This window comes from Stegodyphus dumicola, chromosome X1 (assembly GCF_044657685.1).
Source record: "Stegodyphus dumicola isolate Sdum_Otavi_A_Nest chromosome X1, ASM4465768v1".
NCBI lineage: Eukaryota > Metazoa > Arthropoda > Arachnida > Araneae > Eresidae > Stegodyphus > Stegodyphus dumicola.
Window position 1 is genome coordinate 99,202,670 of NC_140780.1, and position 19,101 is coordinate 99,221,770.

The 19,101-nt window shown below is 34.4% G+C and overlaps 1 protein-coding gene across 4 annotated transcripts in view; it reads right to left on the reverse strand.

Moving 5' to 3' along the window:
* LOC118199837 (ankyrin repeat family A protein 2-like) overlaps positions 1-19,101 on the reverse strand; it is a 167,625-nt gene that overhangs the window by 95,299 nt on the left and 53,225 nt on the right. For 3 of the 4 annotated variants that reach the window (XM_035371711.2, XM_035371698.2, XM_085808658.1), the window contains exons 4-5: positions 10,960-11,026; positions 1,118-1,171 (exon numbers count right to left, since the gene is read on the reverse strand). In XM_035371711.2, coding sequence (XP_035227602.1) covers positions 1,118-1,171; positions 10,960-11,026 — 121 coding nt within the window. The remainder of the gene's footprint in view (positions 1-1,117; positions 1,172-10,959; positions 11,027-19,101) is intronic. The other variant, XM_035371705.2, reaches the window with a different exon arrangement.

Consider the following 19,101-nt stretch of genomic DNA (forward strand, 5'->3'; position numbering starts at 1 on the left):
TTCCTCTTTTAAAGGGCGACTGGGAATTAGGGGACCCCAATCACGAAATCCTAGTGGTGGAGAATGATCATCCACCACCTTTTTTTTTAGTTCTGGTGCCAATGTTGAGACATTAGGTTGTTTCGAAGCAAGGAGAGATGAAAAATGAGAAATGCCATCGCCGGGAATCGAACCACTGACCTCTCGAATACGCACTGAGCGTGCTGACGACAACATCATGTTGATCTTTTCAGACAGCTATTTAATGATTTGTTTTATATTTGTCTAATAATGCAGCAGAGAAATCACACACACAATTACTCCAATCTACTGCAGCGCAGTTTCACATATTAATCTTTTTTTCACATTGTTTAGAGCTTCGATAACTTATTCAGTGACTTTTGACCTTTCACCAGTATTTTAGTAAGTACCTTCTTTATTTTGGGGTGCAGGATTTTCAATCTGAAAAAAGTTGAGGTTTTGCTTTTAAAATGTTGGAGGGAATTACAGCAAAATCACATGTAAGATTTAAAATAATGATAAATTGAATGTAGCCACATGGATCAATATAGTTGTTAATTCTGCTAGCTACCATATCATTGGGCCTGTGTTTGAATGCTGCAGAAGGCTTGTGTGTCTGTAAGTGTATAGTATCTATGCAGCATGGGAGCACTCATAATACTGGCAAGGTGCAGGTCCTATTGCGAGGTTTGATGGTAAGGGAAGAGGTTTAGCAGACCCTTGTATCAATCCTGCCCAAAGGTATTCTTCATCAAAATTGGGATGGAACTTTCCTATTCTCCGAGGTGTAAAATTAGTTGCCCTCAATGATACACCTTGGGCAATATTCTCGGTGATGAGACAGCTGAATGATCAACAGGTATTAGTCTTTCTAAAATAATGCATTAAATTGCAAATGGCTGGTTATTTAAATAAAGTCATAGACATAAACTGAAGATACAGTAATATGAGGTAGTGTGTAATTTTTTTCTTTCTTTGAGCTCCTAAGTTTGCTAGATTCACTTCTCATTCATTCAATTCATTAATGAATGAGTGGGTGAAGATGTCGCAACTCATGCATTGTATATACTTAAAATTCTAAGACTTCCAAGAGATAAAATATACCAAATTTACACACCTAAGTTTTGTAAGAAGAGCTCTCCTTGTGCAGCTAATTGGTGTAAACTTCTCTCTGAAATTAAAAATAATAATAATAATTAAAACAAAGATAACACAATCCATTCCTGCTGAAAATATATATATAAGGATATAAGTGAGAAACTTCTAAAATCAGTTGTTTAAAATTTGTTATTAAGACCAAGCAGAAAAAAACAATTTCTTCTTCCCTTAAACCAGATATCCAAGCTAATAGAGGCAAATGCCTATATAATACAGGATGAAAAGAAAAGTCTGCCTACATCCCATTTATTTCAGAATGAACAATCACAGACTGCATGAGTTCAGTCTATCCTATGCAAAGCAGATATAAGCTCAATCAAATGAAACTGACTGCAGTGTTCTTAGCTAACACTTGGAGAAATAAATAAAATATAGTGAAGCAACTAAATGATGATACTAGAAAGCAAAAATTAGAAACTCAACATTAGTACAGCATTATCCAGTTACAGTCAAAAGTCGTTAATCCGGACTCGTCGGGACTTCGGCGATTCCGGATTATCGATTTTTCCGGATTATAGATCATCAGTTTAAATCTGGTAAGATGGCATGCAAAAATTACAAAATTAAAAATATGAAACCGTAATTTATGAAATAAAGAACAATTATGATCTAAAGGGTATCAAAATTTACAAAAAGAAAAAGCTTAATATTTATTTGTATACTTTATTAAACATTTCCTTCAATGTAAGTTGCTTCGTTTCATGTGATAATACTTTCTCTTTAATTCTATTAAACAGACATAATTTCTTGTTTAGTTACAAAGTTCCGCTGTTCAAGTCCTGTAATTGCTGTGTTGAGAATACCGACTAATTTGTCAATCGAAATGTTTTTGTTTTCAATAACCTCTGGGTCACTTTCTTCACTATCGGAAGCGAATTATAATGACGAGGAACTTGATTTAAATCATATCAAAGACGGAGTACATCGAGATGAAATACTAAACTTAGTACGGAATTATAATCCAAATAAAATAAAAACATCTGCTTTGAAGATAAGGATAGTGTTGAGAGATCAACTTCCAATCCGCAGCGTGAAATTGATAAACAGATTTCGGATTTCAAAACATACTTTCGCTTTGTAGATACAAATTACATATTAGTAAATATATATTGGAAATTCTATTTGACATTATCTTTCTAATCTATCATAATCTAATAATGACGTTTCTGCCCCCCCCCCTCTGCCGCAGAGCAGCGTGAAATTGATAAACAGATTTCGGATTTCAAAACATACTTTCGCTTTGTAGTAAATATATATCGGAAATTCTATTTGACATCGAAAGTTCAAGCTTACTTTTATAAAATTGCTCTAACAGTCTTCAAAAAATAATAAGCCGGATCCAATTCGAAGATTAAGGAACAACGCAATCTGCAACATTAACTGAATTAGATAACTTTAGCTTAGCGTATAACTCCGTTACACATTAAACGCGCATGCGCACAAACATATTCGCAGCCGTAAGCGCTCTCGTAAACGCCTGTGCGCATGCGTGAACGCGACGCATGCGCAGAAAGTTTGTAGCTTTGAGGTCCGAATTATAGATCATTCCGGATTATGGGTGTCCGAATTAACGACTTTTGACTGTACTATGAATTAGCATTAATATATACACTAATATTCAACGAGCAATGCATTATCTAATATAAAGCATAGCTTTCACTCCAGTATAATAATAAATGAAAAGTATATCTAATGAATACTTTGTCTGTGAAATGTAATGAATAAATCTGTTTCTTGTGCTGAGATGTTAATGCATGCCCTTCTTTTATTAAACCAACACTCATCCTTGAAATGACAGAGTATCCTGAGTTAACAGTTTACATACCTGAATGGCTAGTCCTATCAAATTGTGAGGGTGGTAATATGCACAATCACCTCTTAATAGTCTCAAATTGTTTTGAAAATGACGATTTTTGTCAGCTGCTTACAGACCGGATTAAAAGTTTCAGCCATGCCAAAACTATGACAAAGCACTCAAGGCTATCTGACTGGAGGAAAGGACTTTCTCAGGGCAACTGGCTTAAATACATGTCACACATGAAAGAATGATGAAAACGCCCATTTACCAGAATTTGAACGCCAGATTGAACTACCGGTGTTTAGTGACTTTACCGCTCAGCTGCTAGCGGATCATACCAACTAGAAACACCAAGAAATTTATGATTATGCTCACCATAATGCACTATCATCTCACAAATGTGAATGGATGCAAAGCATGCCAGCAAGAGCTTTGAGATGATTTGCATACCTCACATTACAAGTATTACTTTAATGCATAGATAACACATACACAATGTATCTCTGCTACAGAATTATCCTCCAACTGTCCAACACATATCCTACCAACTACCAGGGGTGTTTGTGGGACCCCAAAAAATCCCCTGAAACTTTTACGGACTTACCACAGACATTTTGGAGTTTCGAGAAGGGGGGGGGAGAGAAATGAAAAATTACAATTATGAAGTATTAAATGACCTAATTATAAAAGTTCAATGAATTACTTTTTTTGCAAAATTAATAACCATAAATTTTCAAACATATAAACTACTACATTTTATGTAAATATTTTAAATTACCTGAATTAATTCTTTAAAAAAATTATCTAATTTCTGCTGCTTTTTTTTATTTTCTGATGTTTGTGGGCTTGTCTTTCTTTTGTGGTGAACTTCATAATTGCAGGAAGGTTGACTTTTATTTTCCTCATTTACAGTTGAAGAAATTTCCTCGAGAACTGCACATGCAGAGGTAGAAGCAGTTTGCTTTTCTGCTAATGTAAAAGGTTTTTTTAGAGACTTTTATAGGTGACTCATCTGAAATACATGTTTTCAAGTCCTCTTGATATGTTTTCCAACTTCTGTTCATATTCAGTAAGAGATCTTTGTGAATTGGATCAGTCATTGGATTTTTTTTAGCCATATTTTTCACATGAGGTTTCTTTAGAAGCCATTAAATCATATTTAATAGTCTGCACTGCATCTAGGGAATCAATCTTAAGAGAGGTTCTATAATCAGTGACAAGTGTATCCATTAAGTTGAATGCACTTTCCACTAATGGGCCATGGAAGCAGCTAAGGCAGGCTTTGACCAATTTAGCCAATGTAGGATACTTATAATCATTTGTGAAATCATCTTTTAAATTAAAAACTTTAGACCAATATTTATCAATTATACATTGACTTGATTTCCACTTTCATCAGATGTGTAGAGCATTTCTTTGGTGATATCAATATCACTCTGGTATAACCTTATTTCAGCTTCTACTTTTGATTTTTCATTATCACTAAAAATATGGGACATAAAAGATGATAATTTTTCAAAAGCTAATATTGTACTGGTTTTACCTCTTAGCTCTGGATCTAATGCTGTAAAACTAATTAGATATGAATTTTTAAGGGGTAATTTCTGTTTCATATGCTGTGCTGTATTAGTATAAGCTTTCATCAGAGAAATTTGGAATTCTTTTGCTATTGGATGATTTTTTGATAATTTCTTCAGGAGAGTGAAAGCTTCTGCACCAGTAAATATTACTTTGCTAGGTAGATGGAATTCTGAATTTGTGACATCAACCTTTAATAAATCATTATAAGATGTGCACTCTATATTTTCTGGCTTCATAAAAAAAGAGAAAAATTTTGCCATCAATTTATAAATACTGGAATGTATTAAATGAAGCATTGGTTTTTTTGTTTCAAATAATTTAATATATGTGTTGAACTCTGGTAATACTGCTGAATATAATGCCATATGCAATCAAGTTTTGTTTTGCATAACAAATAACCTATTTAGTATTCTTTTTTTCCGAGCTAAAGCATCCTTTGTGAGTTGTTGGGAATGCAAGCAAGAATACACCCCTTCAACAATTTTTTTCTGAGCTGCAGAAATATTTCTTTTATTGTATACAGTTTCAACATAAGAAAAATAATCCCCTTTATCAGTTTTATCCAAGTAGTGAAAATAAAATGCAATAAGAGCATCCCACAGATCTTTGATTCTTTCTAAAACACATAAAATGTACACCCACCTATGGTCTGGTCTCTTCAAGGGCTTAAGTTTTTCAATGGCAAGGGATTCACAGATTTTGAAAAAATTTTCTCTTTTACTGCAGCTTTTCAATATCAAAATAGATGTCATCAAACAAATCTTCTAAGTATCTATCAAAACATGAAGCAAATTTTTTTGCACAGTTATTAGCTGTGTGACATGTGTCACCATCAATATCTAATAAGTGGGGTGCTTTGTTTGATCGTAGTCTGGTTTCAACACCCTTTTTTTTTTTTTTTTTCACGCATGGTGTTACATGAGTCCATTAATACACTAATTAAGTTTGCCCATGGAATATTATTATCTTCAATAGTATTAACAACTGCTTTAAAAACAGCTTCTGAATTGCAAGATTCCATCTTTAGAGATGCAAAATGATGAACTACAACATCATTTTGATTGTTGTCATAAAACTGCACCAATATTGCCAGTATACTTTCTTGAGCATTGCTAATACTTTCAATAATAAATTTAGAGAAAATGGAGTCTCCTTTAAAGTTTTAATGATATTTTCCTTAATAGTTTTTGCGAGCCCATATTTCATCTTATAACATGCAGTAGTCCTGGACATTTCCAACGAGTTTAGTATCGTCTGATCGCGGCTCAACTGTTTGCAGAGTTCAATTAAATTGGGAGCTACATTGAGAGAAAGAGAATTCTCGGCGATAAACGAAGTTATTAATACCTCTTGGCGTGCTTTTCTTGTCACTATATCCAATGGCCGAGCATCAGTCTCCAGTAAGTCATCAGTATTTTTAGAATTAGCATAATTACTTAAAGTCATTGAATGTCTAATGCACTTTGAATATTTTATGTGCGTCACAGTTTTAGAATGATTTGTGAAAGCCTTGAATCCTTTCCCACCACACTTCAGCAGTGAGTTACAAAAAACACAATATGCTTGTCCAGCAACATTTATTTTCTTGCACCATGTGCCGATGGTATTCCCATTACCATCTCTCCGTTCAATCCAATTCCACCTAAATGCATTCCGGACACCTTCTTCTAATTGTATAATATCACTATTTATATCAAGAAATTTCATAGTGAAATTCTCTTGCGTACATAAATAAAAAAATATTTCAATAAACAAAACGAAAAATTTACACGTGCATCAATAAATGAAACGAAAATTTTACACAGCGGAGGAAAAAAAAGTTGAGAAGCGATCAATGACAAATAGCTAATACGGCGAAAAATCCCCCTTCTCTACTTATTGGCGCCAGGAGAGATAAGACCTTTGAACCCAGAGTCACGTGATTGCACATCTGGTCGAACAAAGTCTCTCCCTTTTTTTTCTGCCGCGCCTACTTGCCAAAAAGAATCCAGAAGAGAATGTCCAAGAACCGGGGGAATGAGTCATAACTCGCAATAAGGAAAGAACAAAAAAGAAGTTTTTCTCCCTTTTCACGCATTATCACTGCCTTTGGAGAAAGAAAGGAAAAGTTTTCACCACACACACTGACCTTGCGTTTTCTGCTTTCAAAGCAAACAAAATTACCCAGATCAAAATAAATAATTCATTATTATTCCTACTTCCTTTTGAACGACGATCCCCGGAATTTCCGGGTATCGAAGTTCAAAATCCCCGGAGCACAAACACCCCTGAACTACTCCAAAAATAAAACTTTATGGGCATGAAGAAACCCTTTAACAATATAAACACTATAATGTCGAAAGTTATATAATTTAAAAATTGGTCGGACTGTGAAATTCCATTCTACAGTTCAGTATCATCTTCATAGTTCTGTAGAATACAAACAGATATCAAATTCAGTTGCTACTTTCAATAAAAATTTGTATTTTAAAGTAGCTACTAATAGCGAACTTAATTTTCATGATTAGATATTTAATTTTAAATGACTGATTTATTTCGTTATCAAGAGGCTGTAATTAACTAACATTGTTTGACGAGAAATATTGGGAAACCTTAATTTGTCTTGATGAGCAAAAATATCCCCCAAAACATTTCAACAGTTTCACCCCCCCAGAATTGGGAATTGGAAAATATCAAGAACAAAAATCCTACACAATCCTAGCAACAAACTTTTCATCTCAGAATTCTCAAGCACTCTCATTAATCCTCCACTACTTATACTACTAAACTGCCTTGAATCTTCCACATAAGTTTTCCTTTATAAACCAAATTTAATACAAGGAAAAAAAACTTTCACTTCAGAACACACAAGAATATATTTAACTCAAGTATGGCTTTAACATTTTATGATAAAGTGGCATCCTAAATTTACTTCATACCGACACTATCTTTTAACACCATTTTTTGCTTATTATACGAGGCGTATTCAGAAACTAAGTACCGCTTTGAAAAAAAAAAAAAAATAGTAAAACAATTTTTTCGAATCCAATTTTATTTTTACATGAAAATACATGTCTTAAACTATTTTTCAACACAGTTTATGCCAATGATCAAACACTTGTCATAGCGGGTGACCAGTTTTTGTATACCATCGTCAAAGAAACTTGCCGCCAGTTTCGATAACCACGACTCCACAGCATTTTTCGTGTCATCGTCAGATCCAAAGCACTTGCCACCAAGCTTGCACTTCATGTGCAGGAACAAGTGATAGTCGGACGGCGCCAAGTCCGGGCTGTACGGCGGGTGATCGAACTGCTCCCAATGAAACTGTCGAATTAACGATTGAGTTACACCAGCAGTATGGGGCCGAGCATTGTCATGGAGCAACACAATTCCTTTACTGAGCATTCCTCTTCGTTTGTTTTGAATGGCACGCCTTAGTTTTGTTAAAGTCTCACAATATTGTGCCGCATTAATGGTTTCACCTCTGGGAAGAAATTCAGTAAGCAGAACGCCTTTCCTATCCCAGAAAACAGTACACATGATTTTTTGTGATGACATTGTCACTTTGAACTTTTGTTTTTTCGGAGAATGAGTGTGTCTCCACTCCATCGATAGTTGTTTCGATTCTGGTGTGAAATGACACACCCAAGTTTCATCACCTGTCACAATTTGGTTGAAAAAGTTTTCTCCCTCATCACTGTACTGCGTGAGAAATGTCAGGGCACTACCAAGTCGCTTTGTTTTGTGAACATCAGTGAGCATTTTCGGAACCCATCGAGAACACAGTTTGCGATAATTCAAGCGGTCAGACACAATTTCGAACAAAACAGTACGTGAAATTTCTGGAAATGCCTCTGAAAGAGTTGTCATTGTTAAGCGTCTGTTCTCATGAATTGCTTCATCAACTTTCCTTACCAAATCATCGGTGACAACAGCAGGCCGACCACTCCGAGCCTCGGCGTGGACATTTGTTCGACCTGCATTAAACATTCTTACCCACTTTCCCACCATTCCATCACTTATCGCATATTCACCGTAAACTTCTGTCACTTGACAATAAATTTCTGCCGGTTTAACATTCCTCGCGTTCAAAAATTTAATCACGGCACAAATCTCGCAATCAGCGGGAGAACTAATTGTCTTAAACTTTTGAATGTGCACAGCAAACTTAAAACACAACATAGAGCAACCAAAATGGCGACAATTGAAAGTCAGTGAACAAGAAAGACTAGTGCGCATGCGCGGAAGGCCTACCACAGCGCTAGAATGAAACGGTACTTAGTTTCCGAATACGCTACATACATATGTCTTTAATCAGAAATCAAATCCAGGAGTTACTATAATGAGCACATACACTATGATCATAACTAAAACTATTTTCTTTTACGTGATAATTCTAATTAAAACAGGCTAATAAAAAGTCCCAGGTCATTTCTTACCTACCAGGACTAAATCTTCGCTTAGATTCCACATGTACTGTTAACGAGACCTGTTTTTTTCCCTCAATAAAAGGCTTTTCAGAATAAGAGATTCCTCTTTTCATGTATGTACCTGTTTTGCACCATTCTGAAATCTCTTTCGACAGGGAGAAAATCTTACACTTTTCAAAACTGCAAATCTTTCTGCAATAAGTTAAATGGTGAGGGGGGGCAGCTACTAAAATTAAGACAGCTACATAAATTAAGGTACCATTCAAAAGGAAATATGATCAGGATGTCATAAATCATATAATTATCTCTCCTGAAAAATCTGAAAATCGACTCAGTTTTTTTGTTTGCCGAAAAGCTTTTTTTTTTTTAAACTTATCACCTATTACAGCAAAAACACTAACCTGAATGATCCCACCTTTAAATCTCTGATCACTTTAGTTACCTCAGCATTAAATCTTACATTGCCTTATATTTTCAGTCACTGTACACCTCAGATCAACGTAATAATGATAATTTCTAGGCTATCACTACAGCCTTGCCTATTTCCTTTAATACATTCAATACTGAACAAAACATTACTCAACATTGAAACTACAAAACCAAGAAAGAAAAGTAAGGTTATGCAGATTTTGGAGAGGGGGCTGTAAATATATCTATGAAAATGATCAAATTTTGAGGTATCCAGCTCCCAAACAGCAACACACAGAAAGATCTTAAATAATATAAAACCCTGACTGACTATGATTTTTTTTCCTCATGAGGATTGGAAAAATGGATCAAGTACTGTATTTTGATACACATCCATTTATCTATCGCAAATAGAGATGGATAGCATTTCTGAACTCCCAAGCTGTTGACTTATCACTCTGGCAGACTGCTAAGTCTTTAAGCCAAAATTTCACAACTATATAATGGTGTCTCGCAATGATAGCATGAACAAAAAACTTAAATGATAGCAAGTGGTAGTTGGAGGCAAACGTCTGCTCACTTAAATCGTCAAATTAGAAGAATAGCAGATAGTGATCCTTGGTCTACTATAAGGGTACAAAGACATTACATACTAAGCTCACTAAGTCCAGTATTATCTACATCAATCATCAGATCTATACATCTGCCACTAGGCTATGAGCTAGTCAATAAGCAATATTGCATTGCCCCACAGGCAACACTCTTGAAGGTTTTCTTGTGTACATCCAGATTGAATGGAGGTTAGAAGTGACAACTATATTCTTCAGTGATGAGTTTTGCTCCTGTCCAAGAAAGAGTGGACATCAACAAGTCTTCAAGACAGAACATGATACCAGCCCTGCTTCTGGAATAGTGATGTAGAACAATATAAATGTATCCCATTATTCTTCTTTCCTGGTCTACTGACAGTTCAATAAACGGTAAGTTTGGTCATGTGGACATTGGTTTAGCCATTCCTACAAAATGTTCGCAGAAGCCGCATTTTCACACAACAATGCTAAGGCAAATTTGCTCATGCTGCTGAGTAACAACTTGTGTGAATTCAACCTAGTACATCCCATCTACCTTCCATCATTTGTTAGCTGTCGCAAAATGAACAGCTAGCTATGAATCTTAATATTTTATACACCGAAATGTTTGCAGTGGGTCAAAACATTTCTGAGACAATGATTAATGACCTCAACAGCATCCTATAGAGTGCAAGTACATGCATTTCAACAAATAGCAATCATACTCTATACTGAAATAAATCAAGATGATCTGAACATTTCCAGTCTAATTTTCACGTCTACTAATCCTGCAGATTTCAATTTTCTATAACCTCTCCTTCTAGGTGTTATAATTTCAATGTTGAATAATATAAAAACATACCGCATGTCAACTGATTATTATAAATAACTTGATTACTTATCTACTAAGTAAGCCTCATGATTTTGGATGACACAACACTCTTGATTCTGGTTCAAATCAGAACAGTAAAATACACTAAGATGCTTTCTGAAAATATATTTTTTTAGAGAAATACATATATTTATATCATACCAGGCAAAACTGATGGTGTTTGTGTTTGGACATTCCCTCTCTGCAAATTTGTCAAAACTGTTGTTGGCTAGAAAAATATGCAAACAATTAATTTTACATAAGCCTGTTCCACAAAAATATTACAAATTTCTGTACTAAAATAAACAATATAACATTACCATATGGTAAAATATTTATGATTAAGCACAAGAAATATGCTATATGTTTTCCTTAGTATGTTTCCTAGTACTAAAACAAGTCACAAGAAATAAAACCTTCAAACAGTAATATCAAGTTAAACACAAACTGTTTTTTACATTATTTGTTTATGTTAATGCTATGAACTCAAATTTATTTAATGCATTTATTTTACGCTTTTGTTTGCAAGTACAATGTCTAATTTGTTTGTATAATTCTTTTAGCAACATTCAACTGTAGTTTAGAAACACTGTTCTACAGAAATTAAAAATATAATGTTACCGCTTGTCTTTCCTTCGCACACTGTAAAGGTAATAAATGCTTTCCTGGTGGTTTAATATTAAATAAATAAAATTTTATGTAGCTCTGCATAACTGAATAATACTTTAAGAAGTTATGGGCCCATACTAACTTTATCTGTGCTATAAGAAATTTTATTGCTAAGCCTAACTGTGTGAATTCCTCAGAAGTGAAAACAAGTTTCATTATAATCATGGAAGCATTTAGTACAGAAAAACTCTTGGGATCACAAAATTGGGTGTGATGGAAGTGGATGGTTGAAGGTTTACTTATGGAAAAAGAAGCAGTTTTCGAAGTGTGTTCTGGGGAAATAATCAAACCAAAGCCAGTTGCCAAAGGTGCTCCCCTTGAAGTCCGGAATAAATACAAATGAGAATTAACCAAGTTTGACAAGGGTAATAGAGCTGCTCGTGGAATTTTTTAACGGACATTAGACTAAAAAATTTGTTATTTAGTTTCTATGTGCAAAACAGCAAGAGAAATATGGGTGAAGCTGCATGAATTGTTTGAACAGAAAAATAAGCAAGCACAGTATGCATGCCAGTTGCAGTTTCCATCATTTGTGCGTGATCCTACAGATATAATGGCCATGCATATAGCAAAATAAGAATGTCTGGTGTCACGAATGCACGATTTAAAAATTAAACCAAAGGACTTTGTTATTTTGAGCAAACTATTAGAAACTCTCACTAATGAATTTGAGCCACTAAAAACGGCTTGGTGTGCAAGGTCGGAAGAACAGCAAAGACTGCCGAAACTGTTAATTTCAGATCAGAGAAGGATGTCACAGCAATGTACGGGCAGTAAACTTGTTGCTTTAATGGCTAAAAATACTGTTGAAAAATTTGCAAGCACGCAAACATTTTCACGGAAAAACGCGCCTGTTAACAGAGAAAACAGTAAAAATGTTTTAAATGTGACAAAAAGGGTCACTTTAAAAGGGCTGTAAATCCTAGAAAAATAATTACATGACAGTCAATCATGATGAAATGTCCAATTATGGGAAAGCCTTCATTAGTGAGAGTCTCATTGCGACTGATAATAATGCATGGGTAATCGACACTGCAGCTATAGCATATTACAAACAAAATTGACTGGTTTCAATCATATACAAAATTTGAGCGTCCAACTGAAGTAAGAGTTAGTAATAATGCAACAATGAAAGTTTATGGACACTGTGCCATATCACTTAAAATCTTAGTACAGAGTTCATGGAGAAACAGCTTCATGGAAAATGTACTGTATGCCCCTGATGCTGCAAGGAATTTATTTTCTGTAAGCCAGGCACTAGGTCATGGATGCGAGTTTAATATGTCAAAAGAAAAATGTGAATTTTTGAAATCTGAAAATGTTGTTGTTGTTGTTGGAATTCGCTGTGGTAACTTATAAAAGTTATTGTGCAAAACCGTGTTCCCTGAAATTGAACGTAGTGTTGTGTGTCCCTCTAAAGCATAGGTAAGTGAAACAAATTATCTTCAACTCTGGCATGAAAGGCTGGGACATTTAAATGAACAACATACTAAAAAGGTATTTCAGTCCCATGATATCATAATAAAACTGGATAGTCACTTTTGTGAGGCCTGTATACAGTCAAAAGTCGTTAATCCGGACTCGTCGGGACTTCGGCGATTCCGGATTATAGATCATCAGTTTAAATCTCGTCAGATGGCATGCACAAATTCTAAAATTAAAAATATGAAACCGTATTTTAAGAAATAAAGAACAATTATGATCTAAAGGGTATCTAAATTTACAAAAAAAAAAAAAAAAAAAAAAGAAGCTTAATATTTATTTGTTTACTTTATTAAACATTTCTTTCAATGTAAGTTGTTTCGTTTTATGTGATAATACTTTCTCTTTAATTCTATAAACAGACATAATTTCTTGTTCAGTTAAAAAGCTCCGCTGTTCAAGTCCCGTAATTGCTGTGCCGAGTACACTGACTAAATTGTCAATCGAAAGTTCTTCGTTTTCACTAACCTCTCTGTCACTTTCTTCATGTCTTTATCCATTTTTTGCAGCAATTCCACTTTTTGTTTGACGGACATCGAGACATACTTTCGTTTTGTAGATCCTTTGGGAGCTCCAGAATCGGAAATTGACATAATCGAAAGTTCAAGTTTACTTTTATAAAATTGCTCTTACAGTCTGCAAAAAATAATAAGCTGCATCCAATTCGAAGATTAAGGAATAACGCAAGCATCAACATTAACTGAAATAGATAATTGTATAATTTTAGCATATACCGTTCGTTATACGTTAAACGCGCACGCGAAAACGTATTCTGCACTTGCGCACACGCATATGCGCGTGCGCGTAAAGGTCTTACGCGCACGCGTAAACGCCAATGCGCATGTGTCAACGCGGCGCATGCGCGGAAAGTTTTTAGCTTTGAGGTCCGGATTATAGATCATTCCGGATTATGGGTGTCCGAATTAACGACTTTTGACTGTATTAGGAAAACAAACAGCATAGTCCAGAGTCATCAACAACGTGCTAAAGAGGTTGGTGAACTCATTCATACTGATCTTTGTGGGCCTATGGAAGAAGAATTCCATAGGTGGTTCTCAATATTATACAGTACAAAGTCCGTAATACGGACGTCTATTATCCGGAATGATCTATAATCCGGACCTCAAAGCCACGAACTTTTTTGTATGCTTTATGCATGCACGTAATGCGTTTACGCATGCGCGTTTAGCACAAAAAACGAAGCAACTTTAACAACTTGCATTGGAAGAAATGTTTAATAAAGTAAGCAAATAAATATTAAGCTTTTTTTTTTCTAAATTTTGATACCCTATAGATCATAATTTCTCTTCATGCACGTAATGCGTTTACGCATGCAAGTTTAATGTTAAGCATGCGCGTTTAATGTTTACGCATGCGCGTTTAGCACAAAAAACGAAACAAACGACTTACATTGAAAGAAATGTTTAATAAAGTAAAGAAATAAATATTAAGCTTTTTTTTTTGTAAATTTTGATACCCTTTAGATAATAATTGCTCTTTATTTCATAAATTAGTTTAATATTTTTAATTGTATAATTTCTGCATGCCATCTTACCAGATTTAAATTGATGATCTATAATCCGGAAAAATCCCTAATCCGGAATCGCCGAAGTCCCGACGAGTCTGGATTCGGACTTTGTACTGTATATGCTTTACAGATGATTTCTCTATGTACAGAAGAAAAGTTCATTTTCTTAAGTACAAGTCAGAAACTGTAGCTAAGTTTGAAGAATTATGCACATTTTTTCAAAATCAAACAGAGAAGCCAATCAAAGCAATTTTAAGTGACGGTGGACTGGGTATATAAACAAGGACTTTAAGAATATTTTGGGAAGAATGGAATCAGAGCTTCGCTGCAGCACCCCCTATACCCCCCCAGCAAAATGGAACGGCTGAAAGAATAAATAGAACACTCGTTGATTTAGCTTGAACAACAAAGATTGCTAAATCTCTGCCAAAGTCATTGTGGGCTGAGTTGGTTAATACTGCTGTATATATATTAAATCATGCTGGAACCTCATCAGTAGATGGCAAATCTCCATTTGAATTGTTTTGAGGCAGAACTCCAAGACTTAATCACCTTAGAGTTATAGGCACAGGGTGTTTTATTCATGTACCTAAACAGAAGCAAATGAAGTGGAGTCCAAGAAGTGAGACAGGAATATTGGTTGGTTATTTAGATGATGTTGATGGTTATCGGGTATGGTTAAAAGGTACAAGAGAAGTAAAAAGAACTAGAGAAGTAGTGTTTACTCCTGAAGTTGTTTCATCATCCACTGCTGTTATATCAATTCCTGAACAGCCTATCAATGTACAACCTTACTTATCAGACACCAATGAAGAGGAAAATAATCCAGAACCAGCTAATGAGGACATACAATCAGGAAAACAGCTGAGAAATTGACAAAACCTAAAAGCACCTGAAAGATTGATCAAGTGTTGTTTAGTGGAGTATGTGGAAACAGAGAATTATTGCCAAACTGTAAATTCAGATAATGCCTTGGAGTGGCAGGCTGCAATGGATGAAGAGCTGAAATCTTTATCAGAAATTAAAACACGGTACTTGACTGATCTCCCAAAGGGCAGATAAGCTATTTCAAATAAATGGGTTTACAAAGTGAAACGTCACGCAAATGGTGATATCGACAAATTTAAAGCTCAGTTGGTGGTTAAAAGTTTTTTTTCCCAAAAGACAAGCATCAATTACTATGAAACATTTAGTCCTGTGGTACATTTTGAAACCATTTGTTCTGTGATTAGTGTTGCTGATAATGAAAGTCTAGATCGGATACAATTTGATGACAAAACTGCATTTCTGTATCAGACATTGAATGAAGAGATTTATATGCTTCATCCTGAAGGTTATGATAACAAGTCAGGCAGAGTGTGTTAAATTGGTAAAATGTCTGTATGGACTTAAGCAGTCTCCTCCTTGCTGGAATAGAAAATTCAAAAATTTCTTGTCACATTATGGTCTGAAGGAGAGCAAGGCTGATCCATGTTTGTTTTGCAGTATCGACGAAGAACAAAAGTTGTTACTAGCATTATTTGTTGATGATGGGCTTGTTGCAACTACACATAAGTTTAAAGTCAATTTCTTTGATGAATTGCAAAGAGAATTTAAAATAACTTATAAAGATGCTGAATTTTTCTTGAGTCTTGAAATAAAAAGGTTAAGTAATGGTGATATATTTATTGGCCAACCGAATTATACCACCAAAGTTTTAAAGAAGTTTAATATGTGGGATGTAAATCCTGTCTCTACACCTGTTGAGAAGTGTCAGCTTGCAGGGGAAGATGATGACGGTTGGACAAACTGCGAGAAAAGTCCTTACAGACAAGCTGTTGGTAGTCTGATGTACTTGGTTGTGGCTACTCGACTTTTGCTATATAATTTTGTTCACAATTTTTGGAAAAAGCTGATCACAGACACTGGTCTATGATTAAGAGAGTCTGAAAATATGTTAAAGGAACAATTAATTTTGCAATATTGTTCCAAAGAGCCTACAAACCTGGAATCCTGGAAGCATAATGTGATGCTAATTATGCGAATGATTGTAGTACTCGAAAGTCAGTGTCTGGCATGGTATTTAAATACAGTGGAGCTATCAGTTGGACAAGCCGACACCAACAGCGTATTTCTTTTAAGCACCACTGAAGCAGAATATGTTGCAGCTAGTGAGGCTACCAAAGATGTAATATGGCTGAAGTGTTAATTTGAAGACATAGCTCCTCTGAAAGTAACCGCATCACTACAGGTTGAAAATGCAAGTGCTGTTCGCCTGACTAAAAACCCAGAATATCATTAAAGAACTAAACACATAGATGTTAGGTATCACTTTGTACATGATGAAGTTTTAAATGGTGACCTCTTTGTTGATTATATCTCTGTTAATGAATAACTTGCTGATATTTTCACAAACCTATTGCCAAGAAAGCGTTTTGATACTCTAAGAGCTGCTCTTGGTACTGTGAACATTACTTTATAAACTGAGTTCAAGGGGAAGCGTTAATGTTATGAAATCAAATTTATTTAATGCATTTATTTTATGCTTTTGTTTGCATGTGCAGTGTCTAATTTATTTGTATAATTCTTTACGCAACATTCAACTGTAGTTTAGAAACACTGTTCTAAAGAAATTAAAAATGTAATGTTACCGCTTGTCTTTGCTTTGCACACTGTAAAGGTAATAAATGCTTTCCTGGTTGTTTAATGTTAAATAGGTACAATTTTATGTAGCTTTCCATCACTGAATAATACTTTAAGAATTTATATATACAAATTTACAAGCTTATTTTCTCTTACGTCACCATAATTTCATATGCCTATTCTTTTTCTGCATCTCAGAAAGCTCTTATAACAATTTTTATAAGTTTCTTTCAGCAGCAAGCACAAACATTAAGCATATGGAAGAAAAGCATGGCAATTTCAAATCTAAAATTAGGCAGCATACAAACCTGGATTTTTAATTTTATTAATGGGTAAATTTTAATGACCATTTTTATTATTATAAAAAATACACATATTTTGAAGGAAGATGACATGATTTCCTTCATTTTTCTACATGAAAATGATTCTGTACTATTAAATTGGCAAAATAAAATAAATAGGTAATAAAAAGGAATAACCAATTACTAAGCCACCTATGAGAAAAACTGAAATCAAATAAAAGAAAACTTATGTGATAAGACTTGAAACTTTAGATTGGTTCAATCTGCCATCAGACGGTAAGTGATGGCTTATTGCCTCATGAAACAGATGCCCATTTGAAGGGCTTTCTAAGAAACTCAGACTCATATTCACCATACACACAAGGAAAACCAGGAACACACTCATACACTTAGTCTATGCACCGAGATTTGAACCCAGGTCGAACTATCCATATTCAATGATTTCATTCATTTATATACTTGTGGGATTAAAATAACTTGTAGGCCTAGAACACCATCAGAAATAGAAGTACAATAAAAAGTCCAAAATACAATACCCTGCCTCTCAGCAATTATTTTTTAAGAACTTTTTTCCCCTAGCAAAGATCCAGCTTATTATTTTATGCAGGCTATTATTATTCCAAGTATTTTACCAAAATTTGAAAGTTTAAATTTTCTATTACGCTGAAAACAGTTTCTAAATCTAGAGTTGCAGCAGATTCTGAAAAGTGAAAGTATGTTTCAATGCAGGGTCTTTAATTCATTATTTTGTAACATTTGAGATGCCAAATAAGTTTTTACATAAGTCATTTATAATTTTTTGAAGTCTAAAAATGCATTATTAATATTCTCATAAAGATTTTAAAGCAAAAAATACTACAAACTGTCTACCTGCCTATACCAAATCCTGCCAGTGTTTTCTAGAACAGAAATTCTATAAGATTTGGATAAAAAGACCTCCAATTTTTTTTGTGGTGGAGAATATAGGGACAATAATTTTCACGATAATCTGCACAGGAATGCTCGTCACATAATGTCTTTAACATCAAAAACCTTTACCTAAACAAGATTTTAATTTTATTTATATCCACATACAAACATTTCACTTTTCAATTTGTGTATGACCTATGAATGATTCTCAGTTTTTAATGTAAAATATCTTGGTCAACTTTTATCATACTGGAGTCAGACTTTTTGTGCTTTATTTTTTAAAATAAGTACAAAATTTTCTGAAATACAAGCAAACGGACAGGAGGAACATGTAACAAAGTTCAGATTTCATATTTTCCACAAAATTAACTTTTCAAAATTCAAAAACATCAATCTTTGCATCATTTAAAAAGTTTTTGTAACTGGAAGTACATGTCTGTGACTAATGACTGTGAAAATAAAACTTTCAAAAACAGTATATGCGTGTATACACACACAATATGCATGTGTGTGTGTGCATATATATGCATACACATATATGTGTGTGTGTGTGTATGTGCATTATGTCCATGACTTCAGAAAAACAGATGTGTAGATATTTAAAATGACATAACAGGAGAAGAAAACTTTAGCAAAGGTAGCACTCAGTCATACAACTAAACAGGTTCACATATGTTCGTGTTTCATTGTTAACTTAGATTCTGTTAAGTGGAAAACTTAAATAAATGGTTTTCTTTGAGGAATACAGTCAAAAGTCGTTAATTCGGACGCCCATAATCCGGAATGATCTAT